The sequence below is a fragment of the Cygnus atratus genome, chromosome 4 (assembly GCF_013377495.2).
Source record: "Cygnus atratus isolate AKBS03 ecotype Queensland, Australia chromosome 4, CAtr_DNAZoo_HiC_assembly, whole genome shotgun sequence".
Classification (NCBI taxonomy): domain Eukaryota; kingdom Metazoa; phylum Chordata; class Aves; order Anseriformes; family Anatidae; genus Cygnus; species Cygnus atratus.
This window is the reverse complement of record NC_066365.1, coordinates 4,290,786-4,315,602: the sequence shown is the minus strand read 5'-3', so window position 1 is coordinate 4,315,602 and position 24,817 is coordinate 4,290,786. Positions and strand designations below refer to the sequence as shown.

General features: G+C 42.3%; 1 protein-coding gene across 1 annotated transcript in view; it reads right to left on the bottom strand.

The window, feature by feature from the left end:
• COL25A1 (collagen type XXV alpha 1 chain) overlaps positions 1 to 15,431 on the bottom strand; it is a 301,264-nt gene extending 285,833 nt beyond the window's left edge. Inside the window, exons 1-2 of the mRNA XM_035543627.1 lie at positions 15,132 to 15,431; positions 14,475 to 14,544 (exon numbers count right to left, since the gene is read on the bottom strand). Of these exons, the coding sequence (XP_035399520.1) occupies positions 14,475 to 14,544; positions 15,132 to 15,431 (370 nt within the window). The remainder of the gene's footprint in view (positions 1 to 14,474; positions 14,545 to 15,131) is intronic.
• Positions 15,432 to 24,817: the final 9,386 nt, after the last annotated feature.

Genomic DNA, 24,817 nt, shown 5'->3' with positions numbered 1-24,817 from the left:
GAATTTTCCCAGTCAGAATAATTTTAGCTGCAGTAATCCCTGCCCAAGTGCTATTATTAGTAATTAAGTTAAATGACTGCAGTTCAACTCAAAGTATTATTTACAGCAACATAATATTGTGTCCCACCATTCTTTTCCTGTAAAGTTCTATTCTTTACAAGACACAAAAAAAACACACGTGATGGGGAATACATTTTCCAAGGCTGATCACTAGGTACCAAGCCAAACATTTAATCAAAATGCCTCAGGGGAAAAAAAAGAAATCTGAGACCATAACTTTGGCTCAGTGCTAGCAAAATACCAGCCCACAGAAGGGATCAGAGTTCAGACCTTAGCTGCTATCCTTCCTGCTCTGCCCAAAGAAGAAAATCAGAGATAAAGGACTGACAGCACCATGGTCAAGAAAGGACAGATGGTAATGTTTTTTATAATAAAGTCCATCCCTGTGCATTAAGGAATTAAACATCAACTTCTACCACAGAATACTGGCTTTGACACTTGCAAATGATGATTCAGTGTGTTTCAATAGAGTTAAAATGCAGTCCGATAGCTCCTAGGAGCTTTGAGGAACACTGCTAGAGCACAGGGGAAGACAGCATGCATATTATTTTTGCACTTCTACTTGTGTAGTGTTACTATCAGACCATAACAGAGTGTTGTAGAATTGGAAAGAGTTATGGTCACTTTCTTGCTTAGGGAATAACTTAGTGCTAGTCCACATTAGCCTTCAACTTTGTACAAACACCTTCCTTGTCAGACCACCACAGCAAGATAGCCTGAATGCTGCCCTCTTGACAGTGTGGGTTATGTCTTCTCCCTGCTCACCATTTTATGGGACAAACCCAGAGTCTGCAATGAGCACTTCCATATACTCACCACCTACAAAACAGCTCAGAAATATCAGGAGCACTTATCCCACCTTGTGCCATTGTTCAATTCCTCAGCCAATCTGCCCCTTAAGACATGAAATCTGGACATCTTGGATGAGTACACAATGTCCACAAATTGCACTTCAGTAGAAGACATCCCACAGGCACATCACCTTTTCCTCTTGACATCATCATGTTTGCTAAGCTTTTTTTCAGTAGTTTACACTTCAACGTACCCTGCTGTCAGCCACTGCTCAGACTGAGCAAGCAATCAGAGCCTACCAGCAGAATACCAAAATCCCCAAATCCACCCTGACCTAGCCTTTCCCAGATGCGGGTAAAAAGCTTCAGAAAAATGTTAAAAGCCTGTTTTACTATTTTTCCTCTGAAGATTGTGTCAATCCTTAATTCTTCATTAGGCTATCTTGGAAGACTCCTCTTTGAAAAAAGTCAGACCACTTGTCTCTGACTATGGTGCATTCCTCCTCACATCTCAGTCACAGACAATCCTAGAATATCCCGAGTTGGAAAGGACCCATAAGAATCATCAAGTCCAACTCCTGACACCGCACAGGTCTACCTGACAAGTGGATTATCTTCCCAGAATGGATGTGTCTTAACAGAGTGAGGTGTTCTCCCCTCTGCTAACACACTTACTCCAGATTTTGACAGCCCAAACAGGGACCTACATGTGAAACATTTTTATACCACTGCAGGCAAAGAAATTTGTGAAGCACAACTTGTTAAATAATGAAGGGAACATTTGGGTTCAGCAAATAGTGACTTTTCAAGCATAGCATCAGGAAAGCAGGGAATGAGAGCTAGCTACCAGCATTAAAACAGAAGTCTGAGCTAAACAGAAGGAACACCTCTTGTGTAAGCATGAGAAGTCTATTTACTTAAAAAACACATGCATATGCAAGATTCAGTCACATTGGTAAGAAAATGAAGAAGGTCCATCCATGCATACTGGTCTATCTATTTCTATACCTCAAAACTGGTATTTTGAACACTTCTGTTCAATTTCTCATAATTGGATCTAATCACTTCTAATCAACAGTCTCCAGTACAATACTCATAGGGTCTTGGAACTACAAACTGAAATGTGAGACTATGTAACTCACATAAAAATAAATACCTTTTTTTTTTTTTTTTTTAATATTGTGCAGGCTATCCCCAAAGGGACCAGAACTCTTACAAAATTACAAAACTAATTTAGTATTCTTATAAGTATGAACATAAATAACGTTCTTACTCAAAGAATAGAAAGAATAAATGGTAAATGAATAAAAATAGCATTTATACGATGGGAAAGAACTATAAATCAAAGCTAAAGTCAATGTTAATGGCTGCACATATAAACAAGTATGCACAAGGATCTAAAGTGGTGGGTGGGCATGCTCAGATCTGACTCCAAAGTAGCTACTGATTTCAGTTAAAATCTGTGGGACTATTCATATGAGGTAATGTATCTGCATATATTGGGTCTGACTATTGTCAGTCAGAACTACAGTTAAAGACTACTTTTTAACTGGTGGTATGTGAAAACAAAGTCACATTTGGGCATTAGAAACTCTGGTAACACAAGAAGCTGCTTCTGTCCCTGAGCAAGTTATCTGAGCTGGCATTGGCCACCTCTTCTAACATGAAGGTTCTTCTGGTTTAGGTTGTTTTTAAAAAAAAAAAAACTAACTAAAGTCCTCCAAAAAAAAAAAACACCTCCCAGAAGGTTACATCATTTCAAAATGATGCATTTGCATCAAGCTGGAGTGGAGTTTGCATCAAGGTGGAGTTCAGATGGCCATCAGTGTGAAACCACCACGGAACACTACACGGGATCTCACTCAAGTATCCTCAGAAAACGAACATCAGATTCTATTGATTATGTTCTGTCTCAGTAATCAAAAAGAAGCATGGTCGTTACCAAGATCAAGAAGAGAGAAATGCATTTTGAGAACAAAACTTCTGCTCCTCAAGACAGTAACTTCATTCGTAATAATGAATACTTTGTATATGCAAGTCTTCAGGATGCTTTGATTAATGTATACAACATTTACATCAATGCTATCTTGCACACAGAAAAATTCAAGTATGAACACATTCTACCCTGCCTTTACAGCCCTATAATAGTCACAACACAGGACTGTTGCTTAGTTGTCTTCGCTGTAATCCATTAAGCATGGTTTCCTCTAAAGGTGCATTCAATTTTTTCCAGAGTGTTGCAGTTATATTATAATATACATAGTGAACACTAATTTCGTACTATCCTAGAATGGACTGGAACTGTTCAGAATACAATAACAGACCACCTTGTAGCAGCAAAACAGTTTCAAGGAAAAAAAGGTGAGGATTTCAGCCATCTTATATTTTTCACTCATTGCTGGTGGTTCACTTTTCAAAGTTGGTGCTTCTTTTTAGCTGGCCACAATAACAGATTATGCACTGCCTCTTAATTGAATGTGACAAAAAGTCTTCCTCCTGCACATCAGGATATGGCTCAGCCTGGAATTTAAACTAAGGAATTATGCAAAGCTGTCCTACAGTGAAATAAATCCACAACTGTCAGACTTCACTACTAATCTCTCTTCACTAAGATTAGTCTCCCAACACTAAAGAAATACAGTGCACTTACATGCTTGCTGCATTGGAAAAACACTTCATCTTCACATGCAAAAACATTGCCAGCCTTCTACAAACATGGCTGTCATCATGACAAAGATGCCAACTCTAAGTAAGTATTGACAATGGCTGTCTAAGCACTAGTTCATTTTAAACTGATGCCACACCACTGTGTCTTTCAGCCTCTCTGGTTCATCAGTATTCTGTGCACATACTATTTGGGAAACGTACACAAGATGTTCCTTACTTAACTATGACTTCTCCATAAACACATGTATATAGCTACAGCAAATACCATGATCCATTGCTGTGTGTCCTGGTTTCAGTTAGGACAGAGTTAATTTTCCTCCTAGTAGCTGGTAGGGTGCTATGTTTTGGATTAGGATGAGAAGAGTGCTGATAACATGCTGATGTTTTAATTGTTGCAGAGCAGTGCTTACACCAAGCCAAGGACTTTTCAGCTTCTCGCTCTGTCCTGCTAGCGAGCAGGCTAGGGATGCAGCAGGAGCTGGGAGGGGACAGACCCAGGACAGCTGACCCAAACTGGCCAAAGGGGTATTCCATACCATCTGTCATCATGCTAAACAATATATAGGGGTGGCTAGCTGGGGGGGCGGGGCAGCTGCTCGGGGATAGGCTGGGCATCGGTCCATCGGTCAGCAGGTGGTGAGCAATTGCATTGTGCACCACTTGTTTCATACACATTATTATTAGTAGTACTACTATCATTATTATTATTATTGTTATTATTGTTTTCCTGTCTTAATAAACTGTCTTTATCTCAACTCACAGGCTTCACTTTCCCATTTCTCTCCCCCATCCCAGAGAGGGAGGGGGGAGGGTGAGCGAACGGCTGTGTGGTGTTTAGCTGCCAGCTGGGTTAAACCACAACACTAGTGCTTTCATCTATAGGTGCCACAAAGCCGATCCCCAGCTCCACGTTAATGTACACAAATGATTGCCAAGGACCCCACCAGGACAGAGAGCAAAGACAAGCACAGAGTTCAAGCTCAGCATTGCCAAAAGGACCACCTTAGCAGTGACCACATGTTGGTCTATGCTTGAGTACCTCTGCACAGAGCACATCGCTTGGTGTAAGGATCAAATTAGGATTCAAAGTATTTTTACTAAAGTTTGAGACGGCTATCATGTCTTGGAGCTGAAGGGCATGAAATCAATATTATATTAATCACCTCAATGTCAAGCTGAAGCAACAGTTCCCAGCATTTGTCATCCTTTCAGCTGGCAGCACCCAGTAGTACAGCAGTAGAGATGCACACATTAAAGGAACGTTTGATAAACAGCAGCAGAAGAGTTGACAGCACAGAGACAGTCAACACATTAAAATATTTTTATAGTGATGCCATTCGGCATTATCTAGACATGAATTCGAGATGAGAATATTAACCCACAGACCTATGGAGCTTATCCTTTTAATCCTCAGTGGCCGTATCCCTATGCTCAGGTATCAAGGCTTTGCTTTAATAACACCAAGGACATCAGAACAAGAGCTTACTCGGAGGGAATGGGCATGGGACGGGGAGGAGGAAGAGAGGTGCCTTCAAGCAACTGGCTCTCATATTCTTAAAAGAGATTATTAGAGCTGCCAGCTAAAGGAAATACCTCCTCAACTTAAGATGCATAAGCTTTGACTTTTAGCACTGCAGTCCTCCATTAAAATCCTACCATCATCTGATATATAAGAAACTTACGTCTGGTATATAAGAAACCTAGCAACACAACTAGTACTACTAGCACAAGCTAGGTAGTCTGAAGACAACTATGTTCTTGTTTGCAGACAGTACATGATCTTAATCACAGAAATATCTTTCTAGAGTTAACAGCTTGGTGTCCTTCAAATTACAGGGTGCCATTCTGCCTTTAGATATGCATACATAAATCCACTGCAATTGCTGCCACACCTCCGATGGAAAGATTTTGGTCTCTGATTTTCAGCACATTTTTTCTGGTTTCAAAACTCCTCCCTCCAACCCACTCCCTGTTGTTTTAGGAGAGATATCTTTCTAAATAGCAGTTTTCCACCATAATCTTGAAGACAACAGGCTACAAATGTGCTTATACAAATGGAAGGAACCCCATTCATAATCTAAACTTTTAACATACATGTGGTATGATACTTTCTCCTCTGTGCTGCTAGGGTCATTGTCTTCCCACTGAGTATTTTTAAAGTAAATGGATTTATGTTAAGACAGGGTAAGTAGCAAATGTCAGAGCAGAAAAGGCCTTGACACTACTTTTTTTTTTTTTTTTTACAGTCTTCCTCCCATGATATTTACAGCTCTTACTCTACAGCCACTTACTCCTAAGAATGCTAAAACTCTTCTGAAGAGTAAAAAAGGCAAGCTCATAAGCTAACTGATTCTGTTTGTTGTGGAAAGAGAAAGAAAATAAAATACTTTCCTCCCACAGACCTGATGCTCAGAGGAAGCACCTTCCAGATACCAGTAGACTGAAGTAGTATGAGGAAATGGCATGAGCCAGCTATTTCAGTCAGCGGAAACCAGTGGATCAGACACCTGGTTTCACGTAGGTTTTCCCTGCAAGGTCAAGACGTCCAGTTCTTCCTCCAGTTACATTAAGTGAGCTATATTCTGTGCTATGTCACCATGACTCGGCGTGCAGTCTACCTTGTGTCCAACATACAGCAGTGCGTGTAAGTACCAAAATGTCACACTGCTGCATTATACAGTATGGCATGCTTCACTGAGGATCAAAGATCAGAGAGAAATATTGTTTGATCCTCTTCTTCCTCTCCTCTATACTCCTTCAGCTGGGCTTGTAAAGAACCAGGAAAGGGTAGTGGAAGCTATTTAGATGGACTCAAGTCCATCATTATTCCCTTTATGGCCTCCTTTTCAGCCTCTCCAAGAATGTGTGAATACATGATCCACTCTTCATTGTGAGCCCAAACAAGACATATTAGCAAAGGTAAACGTAAGAAAAAAAATCCTTAATCGTATTTCTAAAAATAAATAAATAAAATCCTAAATACTTAACAAGTCATTAGAGAATTTTTCTAAGGCACTTGCCCAACACACAATAATTGCAAGATAAGTTTCACAAACATCCAAAACTAAGATAATGAATGGCTAACAGACTATTTAAAATTAAATGCAATGATTTTAATAGACCTTCATCTATTCCTCATGTACACACTTCAAAGAAAACTAAACCTCATTCATCCTTGACAACTTCCTGCTCAGTTTTTAAGACAGGGAAGGAGAAACTATAGTTGCTTAAAAGGTACATTGCATTCTTGTTGAGCATATCTTTGCAGAAGTCTCTGAAATCATTTTATTATTTTTCAGAGCATTCTAGAAGTAAAAGCAAGAACTATAGTTCTATCATCTCTATGATTACATGTTCATTCCATTTGTTGTTTCTTTGCCCTACAGAAGACTATCATCATTTCTTTGATAATCATAACATCATCTCTAGGAAAAGGATTTACAAAGGTGTATAATAATTTTGTATTTCTTCAAAAAGCTTACGAGGCATCATCATCTGTTTCAAAGCTTTCAAAGCACAAGAAACGACTCTTGCCAAACATGCATACAATATTTACAACTGCAAGTAAATGTCTGTTCCTATAAACCTTTGGCTGCGCACGTAAATGAGAATTGCTTTTAAATATATAAGGAAAGACATAAGAGCAGGGGAGGAGCAGGAAGGATCAGTTTTATAGCGAGCATCACAGACAAGACTGTCTTCCAACATACATAAAAGGCTGTTGTAAGGAGCACACAAGGATCAGTTTTTTTCCATGAACACAAAGGATAGGACAACTGGTTTACTTCACAAACAAGGAAACTGTAGCCTGCCCACTAAGAAAGCACTTCCTAACTTAAGTATTAAGCACTAGAACTATGCAACCTATGGAAGTATTTAAACAGTATGTTTTTTCAGCTCAGGCACATCTATGCAGCAGCAACTTATTGTACCACACATTTACTAATTTACTGAGCAGCACATTTTTAAACTGATGAGAGTGTTTACATGAGGCTGCTGCATTTAATCATGAAACTGAGGCAGATCCAAAAACTTGGATCCAGCCACGACTGACTGGAAACAGCAGTTGTGAACCATGTGGAAGGAAATACCTGACAATGATTGCCTAGATACATTTGTAGGGTATAGAATGACATTTTGGTACTTCCATGTTATAGAGTAGAAAAGCACGAATAAAACGTAATATCCAAACCAGTATTTCTAAAGATTTTGCAGTCTACAGAGAGGAAAAAATAGCTGCTATTTACATAAAAATAAATAGCAACCTTGCACATGCATGTTTGGCACTCAGTTTTGAAAATTTGTTCTGACATTCTATTTTTATTGAGCTCTCACAAACAGCTTCTTTCTACTTAATCTCATGAAGAGATGAGCACATGAACTTCAGCTGGCACTGCTTTCAGGCTTTGCTCTACTATAAGTCTAAGCCATAAAAGCATGACAGACCACAAGCCTTGAAAAAGCAAGCCTGCAGCATTGTGTTCACTATTGTGTGTATTATCAAACTGCAAGCTTCCACTTCAGTCATACAGGGGAATAAGTGCTTCTTCCAAACTGTATTACTCTATACCCTCTTACATCTTCTTAATAATTCTAAGAAGCCGACAGATTTCCTTTCTGTGGATAAATTTTAGGAAATCTGGCAGTGTAATCAAGTGAAACAATGAAAGGGAAAACTGTTCTGTGTACAGTAGCCTTCCTGAAGAGGCAACGTGACTCAAGTTCTGCATGTGTTAAAATGTACCTTGAATAGATTAATTATATGATTCTGGTGACCTAAAAGGCCCTGTAAAGACAGATTCTGCCAGTTTGATAGCTAGCTGATTTTTACAGTGCTAAGTACACAAAAAAAAATAGACAGGTAGGCTGCAGCCAGTAAATTCAGAAGGTAGTGAGAAGGAGGATGAGCACTGTAATGCAGGTGCAGTGATCCATCCTTGTAGCAACACATTCTAACAGCCTGTTAACCTTAACAGAAAGGGCTGAGGGTGAGCGTGAAGAAACAGCATAAGTACTGTTGAATTGAACTCAGTTATCCAAGCTCTAAAGACTCTTAATTTATAGATACAAGCATTGACAATTTAAGAAAAAAAACACGCACCAAAAAAAAAAATACTGCTCCTAAAGTGGTTTTAACAGTCACTTCTCACACTGCAAGATCCACTGTAGTTGAACTGCTTTGACACTTGAGCAGTTCTTCAAGATGGACAGCTGCCATGTGGAAGGAAATATAAGCAAAAGGCTCGCAAAAAGTCAAATACAAGCATTAAAGAATAATTAATGCAGACAAATAATTCTATTTTTTTCTTTAAATACACCTCATTTGACAATGTGTGCTAGCTCAATAAATATTAACTCAAGACAAAAATAATTTGTTAATAACACTTCTGTGATCAAATCAGCTTTTGGTAAATGCCATTGACATCAGTAACGTTACAGAAAAGAAATCTGGTGCAGTTTGCTGTTGATCAGTTCTGCTTTGAGCTGCATCACGTTTCATTCATCATGCTGCACACCCTACCTCCTCACCCAGAGGCAACAGAATTAGAAGGTCATATCTTGGCCAATAAAATATATTTTATCTGTTCTGAAGGGAAAAAACAGTATCTCTAATCAGTCATTCAAACAAGACAGACTATCCAGAAGGTTGCATGCTGCTGCACATCAATAGACATCTTTATCTAGGAACTGAAATGAAAAATATCAAACCAGTGAAGGTATGAAAGAAGAGCTCAAAGCCCTGTCAGAAAAATTACAAAATTAAAGCTGAGCACTGCATTCAGCAAATAGATGATACAGACATGGCAGAAATAAGTAGTGCTGGCAGCTAGGTATGGGTAGCGCACACAGGAATTTTAAGTAATAGGGAAAAACGCTTTGGATACTTTCTATATCTATCTGTATTTTCTTTTGGGTCTCTCTGCCAGTAAACATTTAAGTCGGCTCCCTTTTTCTTTACCTGTTTGGTCTTACAAAAATACTTCCCAGTAATTGTAACAAACAAAAGTTTGTTACAATTGTTGAATAACTGCTGATAATAATTTCTGGATTCTTTTAATCCCCCAAATTGATTTCTCCTCCATTCTCTCAGCCTCACTAATCAAAATGCTCCAGGAAACAGTCTTTCTGGAACGCAGGGAAATAACAAAGAGCGCCTAAATTTTATAGTCTGTTCATCTATCTCCACCAGGTCAGAACAAATCTTAGGTGCTTAGAAGGACAAAAACAAATTGGGACGCTAAGAAAATGAATTCATTTTTGCCATCCATACTGCTACCAAAATACATACAGCATACACATCATCTTGGAGAACTATCACTGTAGAACACAGTTTTCCCACTAGATTTACTGTAACCAAAGGGAGACCAACTGGTATTCTCCATCCATCAAAAAACTTGGCTCATGATGTTTCATCTGATGATGATCTGATATAAACTAAGTATATATACACTCAACTAGACTGAAACAAGCTTTATAACCAAATCATAACAAATTGCACAGTGAAGGAGAAGGTACATCAAATGCCAAAACACAGGGCTCTTTAAGACTGAGATGGAGAATCAGAATGGCATGATTGCCATAACAGCACAAAATAGCTAGCTAGGAAACAAGAACAATGACAGTGTCCATGTCTGGAAAAGGTTTGAAGCTACAGGTATTTGAACACAAAGGGAAAATAAATGCAGATTTCTTGATGGGGAAAATACCAGAGAAACAGCAAAGGAATGTAAACATTGTCTGTGGCAAAGAAGAAAAACAAAAATAAATTACAAGTAAAAAAGAAAAGTAGTCAACTTCACCAAGTACCCCTCAGTGAAGTTCAGCTTATGCTCTGTGGAAGAAATGAAGAAAAAACTGCAGTCGTTTTACCTGCAAGCTATACCGTGTACATAGTGTGTCACAGCAGTTAGAGATAAAGACTATCTGTCATGTTACGCAACCTGTCCTTCACCAATGGACAATTAAAGAGATGTATGGCATATAGGCATTCCTATTTATATAATAGCTTACTTTTTTTTTTTTTTTTGAAAAAAGGACTATTATAACATTTTCCCCAGAAGTAGCAAAAAATTTAATCCTTTGCTAAAAAAAAAAAAAAAGACAGGAAAGGAAAAGAGAAATTAGTTTAACACTTCTGAAAACGTTAATGAAATATTTATGGATAAAAGTCTTTCTCAAAATGTTATAGGCCAAATCATGTTTTTTCTCAAGCAATGGTCACCCAGTCCTAAAGCTCACTTCACTGAAATTAACAGAAGCTTACCTACTGAACCACACATAATTAACTGCTCGCCTTACCACTTACCAAGTCTGAGCCTTCTGCACCAACAGACTTCACTCTACACCTGCCAACCTCACCATACCACACAAGTGAGCTCACTGAAGGCTGCTTACGGAGTGAGACATTGTGGCACATGAGCACAAGTTCAAAGGACTTGACCCCTATGGCACAGAAAGGCTCAATCCACCAAGACATGTGAGCATGTGCTTCAGACCCATAGGCTTCAACAGAAGCTATGTGTGCACTTGAGTACTGTTTGGAAGAAAAGAGTCTAAATCTACTAAGAGTTAAGAATATCCTGTAATTCCACTGCATCAGGAGTAGCCCTGTGTCATCTGCAAGTGTTACTCCTTCCACAACAGTATAAATCCTGTCACTTAGCAGTAAGTATCCAGCACAGTGCCTGGTAAAAGCTGATTGTGCCACTGGAACCATTTAAAGAAAGATATATGAAATAGTTACCTACACACCTACATTTCTGTTCATCTATTGTGGTTGGGAAACATTAATTTAAAATAATAAACCTGGGAAACAAAGGAAAATGAATATATTAAGTTTAAAGTTATTTTAGCCACTCAGTTTGCCCCTAGTCCTATGTGCGGAGGAATAGCTGCCAGCAGTGACTGCAGCACTCTTGTTAGAACTGAGGTAATTTAAGAGGAATGTCAGCATGCATTTACATTTCAAACTTTATTACTCTGCTTTAAGAGAAAGAATGCCTGCTATTGTCATTTAAAAATATTTACAAAATCTTTGGTATCTGGTTTTAGTCCTACAGAATTAAAATCAAAACTCAATATCTCCTTACATTGTGTGGCTTGTAAAAGAAAATAAACAATAATTAGAAAACGCATTTGGTGAAAACCAAGTTTTTAAAATCTGAGAAATGTAACTCCTCTGCAGTCTAGACAACATTGAAGACTACTGTTGAGTTACAGGGAGCTACACTTGGATAGCTTTGCAAGTTATAAGCAGCTGTAAATCTGGCTGCCTTCAGCATCCAAGCCACTCAAACCCAGTTTCCTTCAAACGTGCAGTTCCTACCATGGAGAGCCATGAGGGGTTGAGCATCTCAAGCTAATGAGATCTACATCAGTTGCGTAATTTTAGCCCTTAATCAGAGACCACATTCTCACCCTTCCACCTACAAACCGAACTTCCCTCTCTGCTTTTGGTAGAGGGCAAAGGAACTTATTTTTAAATAATCTTTATTTCTCTTTAGAGAACTGGATGATGGAAACTTCTTTGGTGGCCATGTGGCAGCAGCCCTTTTCTTACAGCATAGGGGTCATTCAAGAATCCCCTGTGGACCATGAAGGCTTTCCAAAGCCATCTCTGACAGACATATATTGTATTATTATGTAAACCCAGGCAAGAAATGCAGTATCTGAGCAGAATAAAGCACCAAAAATGGAGCTATGTGGTGAAGCAGAGAGGTAATTTACTCTTTGGCATTGCAAATAGAAGACAACAGAAAAAAAAAAAAAAAGAGTTTCCATGATTCTTTTCCTATTAAACCAAATGCCTTTCTGAACATAGCCATCCAGATTTGTAACAGCAGCATTAGGGATAAAAATAAAAGCACCTCAGGTCCAGCCTAAAAGCAAGCCCAACAAACTGAACCAAATGAAGGAATAACAATTTATTTGCTCTACCCTCTCCTGCTCTGCCTAATACCTGCCATCAGGAAAGCCCAGTACTCAGGTGGTGGGGCCGCTCTGCTCTTCTTCTCTCAGACACGGCTCCCAGGATGATGCCATTTTGACGTAGACACCTGTCCACTGGCAACAAGCACGAGAGCATCAATGCATTTTAAGCCGTCCAAAATGAGGCTATCGCATGGCGATACCTTCCAGTCACTATAAAACTTGCTTCCAAACTGAAATAGCTACCCAGGGGTGAAAAGCTCTGTATCACATTTCTAATCCCCATAACAGCCAGTCTCCTCTGTGGGGAGAGGAAAAAAAAAAAAAAAAACACTATTCATAGAAGTTTTCTTATCTTATGAATCTTACTCCCTTGAAGATACTTCCCAGATCACTTTATTCTGACTTCCACCTAAGTAAGTATTTTTACAACGCACTTGAAAGATATTCTGCTGATGATCATCTATTTGATAAAATATACTTCTTAATAATAAAGGTCAGGTAAAAATTGGTATAATGTGGAGCTCTAGTGGTTGTGGGGAAGTAAAGCACCATACAACACAACTGTGAAACAGTAGGTACTGACCTTTAGTCTGAAAGCAGTAAATGAAAACATAACAAATGGATCTAAACGAGGAGAACAAAGCGAGACTGCTTGGAATCAGATTCAGCAGCATTTTGGTCTCACAGAGTACATCTTTGCATACAACGTGATGAGCAATCTCCATTTTTAATGCACAAGCTTCAACCCTGTAATTATTGCAGTTAAGCAACAGAAAAATAAAATCAACACTGTACACTCACGTCAGTCTTAAAGGAAGTAAGTATACATATATAGCACAGCAGTAAACCAAAGTTTCTTATCAAAACTAGCCAAGAGCTGAGCAATTCTATGCATTCCTTTACAACAGTCAGTCATGTACATTATTCTATTCACACTAGCCACAGTAACTCCTATACCAGCCAGTAAAATACTGTGTTCTCAGTCGTAATATCAGCATAACACTGTGATACTGCACATTGTGCATAAAATACTGTACAATAAAGTTCAGTAGCTCCTTTAGACCAATGAGCTTGGCAGGGCTTACACCCTTAACTAAAAGAGGACCTTACTCAAGTGCATAGTTCTACTGGCAAACATTACCATCAGCTCAGCTCTCGCTGATCGTCAATATTCTACCTGTAAAGGTAATGTGCTCTTTTCTCCATACGGGGTGTGAGGGTATGTAAAACACACTGTGTGTGTATCGTGCTTCATCACACAGAGGATGCTGGAATTCCTACATCACCCCGTGAAACATTAGCATCATTTTCTTTGCTTTTAAGATGCCATTTGAACTTGGTACATGTCATCAGATGTTTATACAGCTAGCAAGATATTGACAGTCATCAGACTGTCAAAGAGCACCACCAAAAACACAGACAATATCACTGTGTGCACACAAACAACTGATCCCAATATTGGGAATCCCCATTTCCAAAGTCGAGCAACCAGTTGCATAAACAAATGCGGTTCTGAATCCCTGGTGTGAAACCTGCCATCCCTTCCGAGGGGAACTGCTTTCATCCGCTGCTCCAGGAAAACAAGGCACCACTGAAAAAGCTCTCGAATGTACTCGCTGCTGACTTGCAATGCATTCTCTGCTTATTTTAATCCTTGTTATAAATTTTCACTAGGAATTTTTGTTTGACTTCCTAAACTGAGCACACAATGCCTTGATTCAGTACTATCCCATTTAAGATTGAGTGTATTTCTTCTTGCTATGGTAGATTGTTAATTTCTTCATAAGTGTTATTGTTTGGCATCGTCCAACCTAGCGCTGGATTTTTAACTCACGTTTATCTTATCCAGTGCCACAGTGGAAATGCAATACAGTTCTGGGCTTTACACCTTTCCCACCCAATGCATAGGTGCTGACTGAAGAAACATCCCCTTGACCTGACTTAGGTGTATCTGAAACACGCAGGACACAAACGCCCAGGATTACAAGCCTGCGAGAGGAGAGGTTTGCAGGCTGTGCCTGTTACCTGGTGGGCAGCTGCATTCTGGAGGCACTTCTCTCGCGACTCGTATTTTTGCCAAGTGCTCGTAGGACTTCTGTGGGAGAGAGAAGCAGTGTGATGGGACTCGGCGGGCTTGGCCAAGTGTCGCAGATCCGCGTGCCTGCAAACCACTAGCCTGCAAACCACAACTTACAACTCGCTCACAGGCTGCACAACCAGCCAGCCAACAACCAGCTCCTTCACTTGGACTCGACCCAGCCTCCATCCCTGACCCCTCCACCCCTACAACTGTTGAAAGAAACCCACCAGCTCTCTCCCACCTCCACCACCCCTCGCAAGCACCCCCGTACTTTTTTATTGCATTTTTATTACAAACACAGAGGATAAGGACAGGGGCTCACAGGAAAAAACCCTCAGGGCTTCCAGTGTGATGGCCACCCTGTCAGCACCCAGTCACCACCCAAATCTCCCAACCTCAACGGTCACCCCCAACACCTCAGTGGTTGCCTCCCCAAGCCCCCCATCACTGCTCTCCCCCATCCTCATCCCATCCCTTTCTCTCTCCCACTCCCCTGGCCGTCCGCGGAGCTGCCCCCTCGCCCCCCACCGGCTTCCCCTGACCCCACAGAGGTTCTCAGTACCCACTCCCGGAGCATCCTCCCCTTGTCCCGTCCCGCACACCTGGGCGAGGAGCCGCTCCACTTTCTCCTGCATCATCGCGTTCAGCTGCTCCAGGGAAAAGCCGGGCAGCGGCGGGAGCGGAGCGGCGGCGGCCGGGGACCCCCCTCGGGCTCCCTCGATGGCCGCCAGCCTGGCCTGGAGGTCGCTGGTCCGCACCCCCAGGTAGAGGCAGGATGCGGCCGCCAGCGCCGAGAGGAGGGCGGCCAGCCCCGAGCCGCACGGCCGCGGGCAGCGCTTCCCGGAGCAGCCCGGTCGCTCGCTGCCATCCCGTCCTGCGGCTCCCCGGCTCTTCCCCCGCATGCTTTCGCACCCTTCAGCTGCGGCAGCTTTTATTTCCTTTCCTCCGCCCCCCATGGAGGCGAGTAGTTTGCAAACAGCGGCAACAAAACAAAAATAATAATAATAATGATGATAATAATAATAATAATAATAAACGGCGGGGAAACGAAATAACGGGAAGGCAGGACGGCAAGGATCAAGGCAAAAAAAATACAAAAAAAAAAACGGACGGACAGCCGGCTGTCGCACTCGGAGGGGGCTCCCCCCGCAGCCCCCCGAGCAGCGGCGGGGGTCGGAGGCTCCGGAGCGGGTCGAGCCCCCGCGGCTGCCGCCCGCCCGGTGCTGGGAGCGCTCTGCGGCCGCCGGGCCACTTGTCAGAGGGGTTTGGGGCGGGAGGGAAGCCCCCCCCCCGCTGCTCCTCTTCCTCCCTCTCCCCCTCCTTCCTCCCTCCCAGGGCCGCCGAGACTTGTTGCTCCCCCCTCTCCCCACCTGCCTACGGGCTCCCCGGGGCGGGGAAGCCCCCTCCCCTCCTTTCCCCTCCCCTCCTTCATTAGCATAATTTATTCACCTGGGCGGGGGGCGTTTTGCATAATGTATGCACGGCGCGCCCCCGCGGTGGCAAGGCAGCGATGGCCGCGGGTGGCCTCCGCTGGGCTTCAAAGGCAAGCAGCCCGCTAGCCCCCCAGGGCCACCCGGATCAGCCCCGCGCTGAGCTCAGCCGCGGTGCCCGGCGGTGCTCGGGGGCTTGGTACCATCCAGTGGACGAGCAGCAGCTGTGCAGTGCGCTTACACCGCCTGAAGGCAGTAAACGGGAGGGGAAAAATAAATGAAAAATAAAATAAGGATGTCAAGGCTCAGCCTCGCCGCTTTTGCTGCCTCCTCGCAAGCTGGAGGCAGAGGGAATCCGGGACATGCGCGCGTTCGGTGCCAGTGAGCCTGCTTCTTATTTCGCGGCCATGATGGTGCCAAAGGCATCTATTTGGGATCGTGGCTGAGATTGAAAACAGACTTCTGTAGCGCTCTTGAGAATGCTACCCGGGCAATGAAAAAGCTGATATCCTTGTTTTCCCCCCTTTAAAAAAAAAAAAAAGAAAAAGTATTTTTTATGCTTTTTATCAATAAAGGTTTAGTGGTTTTGAATCTCAGAGAATAACTGGATATCAGGAGTCAAACCCCTACTCCAGGAGTAAAACAGATGGCTGTTCACCTCTAACTGCTGCTAGGCAGGAATTGTACCACTCGGACGCTCCTGGTCACAGTTAAGCTGATATGCCACCTAAATCCAGGTTCCAAAACTCTTGAAATGCTCAAAAGGCCGGGTTTGTGCCTGACAGCTGAGGTGGAGCAGTACCACAGATGCACCAAGCGGGCCGAGAGCACACACAGGCAGAGCACCAGAGCCCGCAGAGCTGCAGCGGCCTGCCTGGAAGAGCAGCAGAAGACAGGAGAGGATTTTAATCGCAGCCTCCTGAGATGTTGGTGCGGGCAGAATTGAGGCAGCCCCACTCCCCGATGCAGAGGAGCACTCCTGCTTGGAAGATCCCCATCTCCATGCGTTACCTTCCAGCAGATCCCCTGTGCGGCTGGGGCGGAGGCACTGACGCAAGGGCACGGCTCTGCGTTTGAAGACGTGCACGGTGCCTGCAGATAAGGATTTTCCGCCAGACAGGATGAGTGTCTGGAGTGCTTTCCATATTTCTATGTCTACAGCGGGCCACGTTCTGGCTGACCAACCCACGATCCGCGACTGGATTTCTTTACCAGATACAACATAAACTTGCCATTAGAATTAGGCCAAAAATAAGCCTTCCTCTGCTGAAATGACAGATCATGTTCTGCTTATAAAATGTTTTGTATAAATGGTCAAGAACAGCAGGAGGTACAGGGTAAGGACAAGCAGAAAGCAGAGTCTGGGACTCAGCATTCGAGCTGAGGTGACACAGATGAGGATAAAGGCTCCAACAGTCACCAGCCATCATGCACGCTCCAGGACAGACCTGAAACCTCTGTTCCAAATGTTCCTGCTTCCAAACTGAGCCTTTACATTATTCACTGCACGTGGACTTGAACTGTATCTTCAGTCGGACACATCCTCCATTCCTCGTGTTCCTGCCCAGTTCACCCTCTGTGTCTCTTGTGCCCTAAATGAGATTTTCTTCCACCTTTGTCTACCTGTGTAGGTAAAACGTGAGGTGGAAGTGAAATCCAGCACTTCTGTGACTTGCCTTGCTGCTCAGCTGCCTCACATGTTACACAGTACAGGATTTCCCAAAGAGCTGCTCGTCTTATCTGCCAAGATGGCACAGAATCACCAGAAAACCAGAGCATTTAACTGTTTTGGAAAAAAAAAAAATGGAAAAGCATTTCACTTTCAAATATCCAAATAGATTGCCTCCTGCCACTTTAAATTTAATATAAGCACATTAAAGTACAGCATACATGATGCAGTACATTAATATACTTAGCAGATGGATAACACTTACTCGTGATTTAATGCTTAGATATACTCATTTCACATCTACTGTACAAACACTCCATATATTTGAATGTTTAAGTCAGACTTATCTTCAGACTAGAGGCAATTGAGTCACATGAGCATAGGATTTAGTTTATTAGTTCCATAACCTTGCTGGTATTTTGGCAAACCTGATAAAAATAATAAAAATAATAATAACAAAAACCCCTTGCATCTGGATTTTAATATATTTCACAGGATTTCCTTTTTCAACATGATGAAAACAGTTTTGCTAGACCCACAAAGTGACTGATTCAAGACAAAATTCAGACACTGTATATCATTTTTTACTAAAATTCACGAGCATTTTTCATGTGAATGTATTACAAAACACTTCATAACAGATACACTGACTACCTTGCATTTTTCATAGCCTCAAATACTTGCTCTAAAATGCAGCCGACGCTTGGGACATTCTGGCAGGGCTTTCACTGAGCGGAGAGCCATAATCAGAAAGGGAACGAGGAGACCAGACTCGAGAAGCTCAGAATAAAACAAGGCTTCCTTGCCCTGACTCCAGGCCAATTCACGTCTCTTGGTTCCCTGCTCTGTTTATCTGTCTGTAAGCAAAGGCTGCTGGAATTGGAGGGTCTTTGTGGAGGACTGTGAGGATGAAGTTGGGATGAAGAGTTTCTGAGCCTGCAAAGCCCTGTATTAACACATAAGTTTACTCATACGTCTAGCCAGACCCAAATCAATGGGATCAGTCACGAAAGCAATCCTGCACATGTGCTGGAGTGTTTGGAGGACACAGAAATGCTAAGATGAGGGTCAAGATGTAGGATCCAGCATAAAAAGCAAAGGATACAGCAGGGGATTTTTCTACATCTTGTTAATTCGCAATTTCTTGGTTTTTTTTTTTTTTTTTTCTCCTATTATTTTATGTGAGGTCATTACTAAATAATTTCTGTATGCAGAAACAGTTATATTTAAGGAGAAATTTTATTTCCTAGAGAGATGACCACAATAAAGAGTAGAGGGATCACAGTGGAAACCACCGCTGAAAAAAGGCATCAGTAGCTCTGAGGATATTTTTATGCCCCAGCACACAGGCAAAAAATACTAGAAATGTGAAGGTGAAGAGCACAGGACATTGGCAATTATAGCTTTGTGGCAATCATGATAATGCAGATAACTAACATCTCTATAAGTATTGTCAATGATTTACATCCTTAAAACAGGTTAGTTGTAGCAGGAATTCTTCCCTTGGCTCAGTGGCCAGTGTCCTCCAAATGCTTTAAAACAGAAGAAGTCTGGTGTTGTTGGGTGTGGTTTTTTTTCAATTTTGAATAAGAAATAACTATCATTATTATTCCAAATAATACAAAATTATGATAGATAAGTACAAATGAAAATGAATAATACTAATTCCAGCTAGCTTATTGGAATAAAATAACTTCTTACAATCACTACATATGCAGGAATGTGCTTTATTCTAAACTGTCCTCCTCAACTCTGCTTGGGGCCATGTTCCTCTCTCTAACCAAATTACTATGGTGAAAACAAGTGGAAATCTTTGTCTTTTCCAAGCAGTGGTTCAGTCTCTCATTGTTAGGATATTTTGAACAGATCAAAGTTGGTTTCAACAGAAATCCAAATTTTAGTACTTGTTTGTTTGTTTGTTTTTCTCCACTAATCTCCAATTTGGCTACCTCTATCAATGTTGGTCCCCTCTTCACTGTTCAAATATAATTTCAAAATGCTATGTCATTAATAGTAGAAGATTTAACCCACTTTCAAAGAACATGAGCATTTTTTTGGAAAAAAAAATGAAATTCTTTGGGAAGGAGAATGGGCAAGCATACTCGTGATGTCTGGACAAAAATTAAGTCATTATCATGAAAATGATGGCACTAGCATGTCACTGGGCACAGCCTCTGAGAGCCATAGCCCCACAGTACACTGGCAGTCAGAAGTGTCTGAAACCCAATCAGGAAATTTAGGACATTTTTCCTTTCCACGAATAGAGAGACAAAGGAGGCCAGGAAGGAGATATTATCAGCTAAAGAATCCATAGATCTCCTGTAGATTTCACAAGTGTTTATGTGAATAAGCAAAATAAAGTAGCCCGGCTGCTTGGGATTACAGGTCCCGGCCTTGTGTCTGCATCATCTCAACCCCGCCAGGCCTCCAGCTGCCAGACACCTCACTGCGTCTTTCAGGGGCACAAATTCTTCAAATTGCTGTCACTGACTTCTTGTAGCTGTCATATGCTTAATACTACTTCTATTATTTTTATGTCAAAGGCAAATCCAAGCTGTTTTGCCCTCCAGTTTGCTGTGCCAGTAAGAAAATGTAAGTCCTTGATGACAGTGCTGGCTGTGGAGGCCCAACTTGGTGAGGACAGCCTTGAGGGAGCAAGGGGCCATGAGGTGACCTGTTAACTTACCATCCTCAGTGTCAATCATGCTCCTTAGCACCAGATCTCTTCTGTGGGGCTTCTATTGTCCATAGGCCTACTTTTCTCCTCCCTAACCCAGAGCCCTCCACACGTTCGCTCCCCAGCAACTCGCCGTGTTGCATTATAGATGTCTGCTTAGGAGTTAATGTGAGCTTTCCTGTTCCTTTATCTTTCCAAGATTGCACTGTCAAAACCAGTCAGCTGAAATGTACACGAGTTAAATGCCCGCTCTCATTCTCTCAGGGAGTTCAGAGAGATGCTGTCTTTAAAGGAGAGCAGGAATACATCAGCAGCTGGTCATATAGGACCTACAGTAAACATCAGTGAGGGTGAGGGCTGATAAAGGGGGAAGCTGGGACAGAAGGGTGACCCCGTGATAGTGCTGCAGAAAGCAATAACGTTTGGAGGGAAATAAGAGGAAGGGGAATTTGTTATGGACTACCTGGCAGGATGAAGCCAGCTTATCTGGGCTCAGCAGATGACAAGATCTGCCCTGTACCTGATGCTGGGGATGTCTCACAGCAAGAAAGTGTGCCAAGTACTTAAGGAAGAGTTTTCCAGCTGAGAGCTTTGTTCTGGGTTGGTTAAAGCCTCTAAAACTTGTCCTTCTGGCTGTTTCTGGTTAAGAACAGCAAGGGTCTAAAATTACAGCAGTCCCTGTTGCAGGGACAGAAGCAGATCCCAGCAGGCTTTGGGAGCGACATTCCCCTGGTGGGGCAGGAAAGGGAATGTTTTTGATCATTGCAGCTGAAGTATTTTCTGCTTGATGTGGAAGGCCAGGTGATGTGAGCAGAGACAAGGCATGCAGAAAAGCTCTCTGGAGAGGGGTCTGCTCTCCTGGATGAAACAGAGGAAGAAAGGTTTGGGGAGAAGACTTCTTCATGGGTACTTACTCATATATCTGCTTTCTGACAAACACATACCCCAAATCACTTTTCCAGTGGTGTTTGTTTGTTTGTTTTCCTGTCATCATATTTAGATAAACCCTCCTCCTAGAACAGCATGGTGCTTTGTGTATAATTCTTCATTAACACTGAGCATGGACTTGCATCCATTTAGGAAATCCCATGCTCTCCGTTTTCTGTTCCATCTTACCCTAGAGGATAGTTTGGTTCTACTGGATTTTCCTGTATGTTTCCATCATCTGTGATTGCAAGTGTTTAAGACTTATTAAATGTAAAAGCTCTTTGATATCAGCTGGAGCACAGCTGAGGATTAAGCCTGCCCCTCAACGCTGGCTCTGCTGCTGGTGTGTGTAAATCCTGCACAGGAATCGCTCCCTTCCACAGAAATCGGCTATAGCCTGTGTGAAACACAGCAGATGCTTTGCAAGACAGATTTGAAAGGAAGTGAAGATACCTTTTCCAATGAACTTTGTGACGAGTATAAAATCCTGCATCAGTGCTGTTCCCCTCAGGAAGCCAGCAAAGAGGTATCCATAACTCACAAAACATGTCCTACAGTCCTCAAGGGATGGGAGCAAGTGCCTGACAACTTTCTGCCGCACAGGAGAGGATGGGACAGACCTACGATGTGCCCAGACACCACGCTGCACACTGGCATATGGGCAGGGAGTCTGCATCCAGGAGTCAAACTAGGGCTGACCCCCTAGGCTAACCTGAGAAACCCCTCAGCATCGCAGTCCTAGATGCTATGACTGCAGGCAGTTGCACATCAATCTCCAGAACGTGAGAAATATGTAAAAGTTACCAAGACCAAAGTAAACTGGTAGTATCGGTCATCAAACGGGTAATAAAATTTGGCTGTAAGGTGGGAATCTACTTTTTTCTGGCAGTGCTCTAATATTTTGCTGCCAAGGTTTCATCAGCTGTACTATATGTTTTAGTTATTTGAGTCTCCATTAACATGTCTGTTCTGGAACTAATTTTTAGGTGGTTTACCCACAGGAATACCCAGCCCATGTGCTTAAAATAAAATGGGGGAGATATATATATATATACGTAGGGAGAGAGAGAGAGAGGGAATATAACCTTTTTTTTTGCAAGTGATAGCATGCCTGTATATGATTACAATGTGCAAAAAATACTCCAAAGCCTTTCCCTCAATCCGTGTTTATAGGAAAAGTCCCATACACTTCTAAAAGAGCAAAGAGTTCTGAAACCAGCGCCGTAAATCAGCTGTAAAACTCTATGCCCTACAAGCATGATGTAAAGCTTCCAGCACTGGCTCTTGTTTAGGTAGCCGTGCTGTGGGCTGCCAGGACTCGCGATAACTGCGCTCCTGCTCTGGCTTTAGGGGAGCTGCCTGTTGCCTTAGTGATTTCATCTGGAGGATGGTTCATTTTGTTGTGTTTTTTTTTTTTTAGATTCTGATTTGAAAAGATCTGTTGACAAAGCAGTGCCGATAAGCCAGGGGCAGGCTCCTGTTAGGGCCACTCTCACCCTTGCAAATCAGGCAGCGCTGCAGGACCCAGCTTCCCGGGGGAGCCTGTCAGAGCACTGCTCCTTCCGGACTTGAGACTAACATGTATTGGTTTTCTGCAGTCAGGAGACCCATCAGAAATAAGCACACTCTGGATTTACTTCCCACCTTTGCTGTCATTGCGGCAGAGTTTATCCCTTCTCCAGCTGCAGCCACCCTTCTGCACCATCCAGCTCTGCAGGCTGCTCGAGCTCTCCTGCTGAGAGGCACTGGCCCCTCACGTCTTCCTAAATGCCTCCAGCAAGCTCTTAGCTCAATACAAATATCTGTGGTGCTGTCTCTTGGGTTATTTTCCTTCTGGCTAAATAAAAAGATGTGCAAGGATGTGCCTCTTCCTTGCAGCATTTATCACATGGCATGGTGGGGAAGGAACATTCTTTATAGATATGTGCTGCCAAAAGTGTGTGTATCTTTGCAGTTATCTGCTGGCCAGAGTGAGCAGTAGCTGTTTGTTGTGGGCTACATATTTAATGCAAGTCAAGGAGATCTACTAGAGGCAAGGAAGCTACCTGGATTTAGGGTATGGCCCTTACATCAATTATCTCTTTATTTCCTCTGTTTTATTGGACTTATTTTATTTTCCCAGTGGCTCATGCTGTGCATCTGTATTCCACATTTCTTTACAGCTTAAGCAGCTACTTTCAGCTACCTCTTGTGCTGCTCCAAATAGCAGAGTCCTATTTAAGCACATAAGGGTCTCTGTTCTTTCCCCACGAGCTGTGTATTTAAGTCCCATTAATATTAAATAAGATTTGAGGGAATACGTTCAGGGAGAATAAACCTCTTAAACACCTTCTTTTACCATACCTATTTTATTTCTTTGGCATTTCTCACCTCTTGAAGTTATTTTCTTATTTCCCTGTCTATACAAGCACAGATCACATCTCACCCAACTAGCAAGACCCCTTGCCTTGCCCTGCCTTGCCTTCCCTTGCCTTCCCTTCCCTTTCCTCTGGTGAAGTCTCTCAAGCAAGCCAGGCATACAGTGTTTTCATTTGCACTTCCATTTAAGAGACACAGTTTGGTTCCTCACTAAACCCATTCCCATTTAGAGACCAAAACTACTTTTCCTCTGGCTTGTCCTGAAAAGGAACACGCACTTGCCTGAAACCATACGAAGATATAAAACTAGCATAAAGGCTCATTTCCTTATTAGCCTTCTTTGAGCTATTTACAAATATTAACATTATTTTACATTATCTTTCATCCTTACCTTTCCACAGCTAACCAACATGTGCCGCGGGATGTAGGGCTGAGCAGCCCTGCTGGGGTGGAGAGCTGACCGTAGGTCCTCTTGAAGAGGAAGCTCTTTGAAACGAATCCAGTCTCTGCCATAGGCAGTGCCACTGATTTGTGGCAACCATTACAGTGGGCAGAATTAGGAGTTAATACACAGCTTCATGTGCTGTTTTGTTCTTGGAATGACGGCCTGAGACAGAAAGTGACATTTCTGCACATAGCCAGCATAATGAACAACATTTCTGTACTCAGATGAACCGTTTAGCTTCAGTCTCTGATTCAATTGTTTTTCCATCATCCCAGAATGAACTGCTAAATGAGTTGAAAATCTGTTCTGAGCTAAAGATGTCTTTTCTGTGGTACTAATTGCTAACGAAGTGAAATGGAGTATCAGGACAGAGGAGGATAGAAGGTCACTTGCATACAATTTAATTAAAAAAAAAAATCTGGAGATATGTGATTTTGGGGACGTTGCAGTTTATCATGGATTAATTCTGTTTTAATCACCTGTAGATAGCTTCCAAAGATGCCTGTATAACTTCATACTTTACAGTTACCTGAGTAGTATTCTAGTCACAACTTTTAGCTTTGGGTGACAATTTCAAGGTGTCTCTAGCTTAGTCATTACTGCTGTTGCAATGCTTGTTAGTTAATTTCATCTATCTCGGGTGCCTGTGATATGAATCTGTAATTGTGCAGGGCCAATTAACCTTTATTTCCCAGGCAAGCAGGTAGTTGACTGTGTAATGAAGCAGTGCTAAAAGAAAGCATCATCCGAGCTGGAAAAGTTACAGCAGGAGGGCGAGAGAG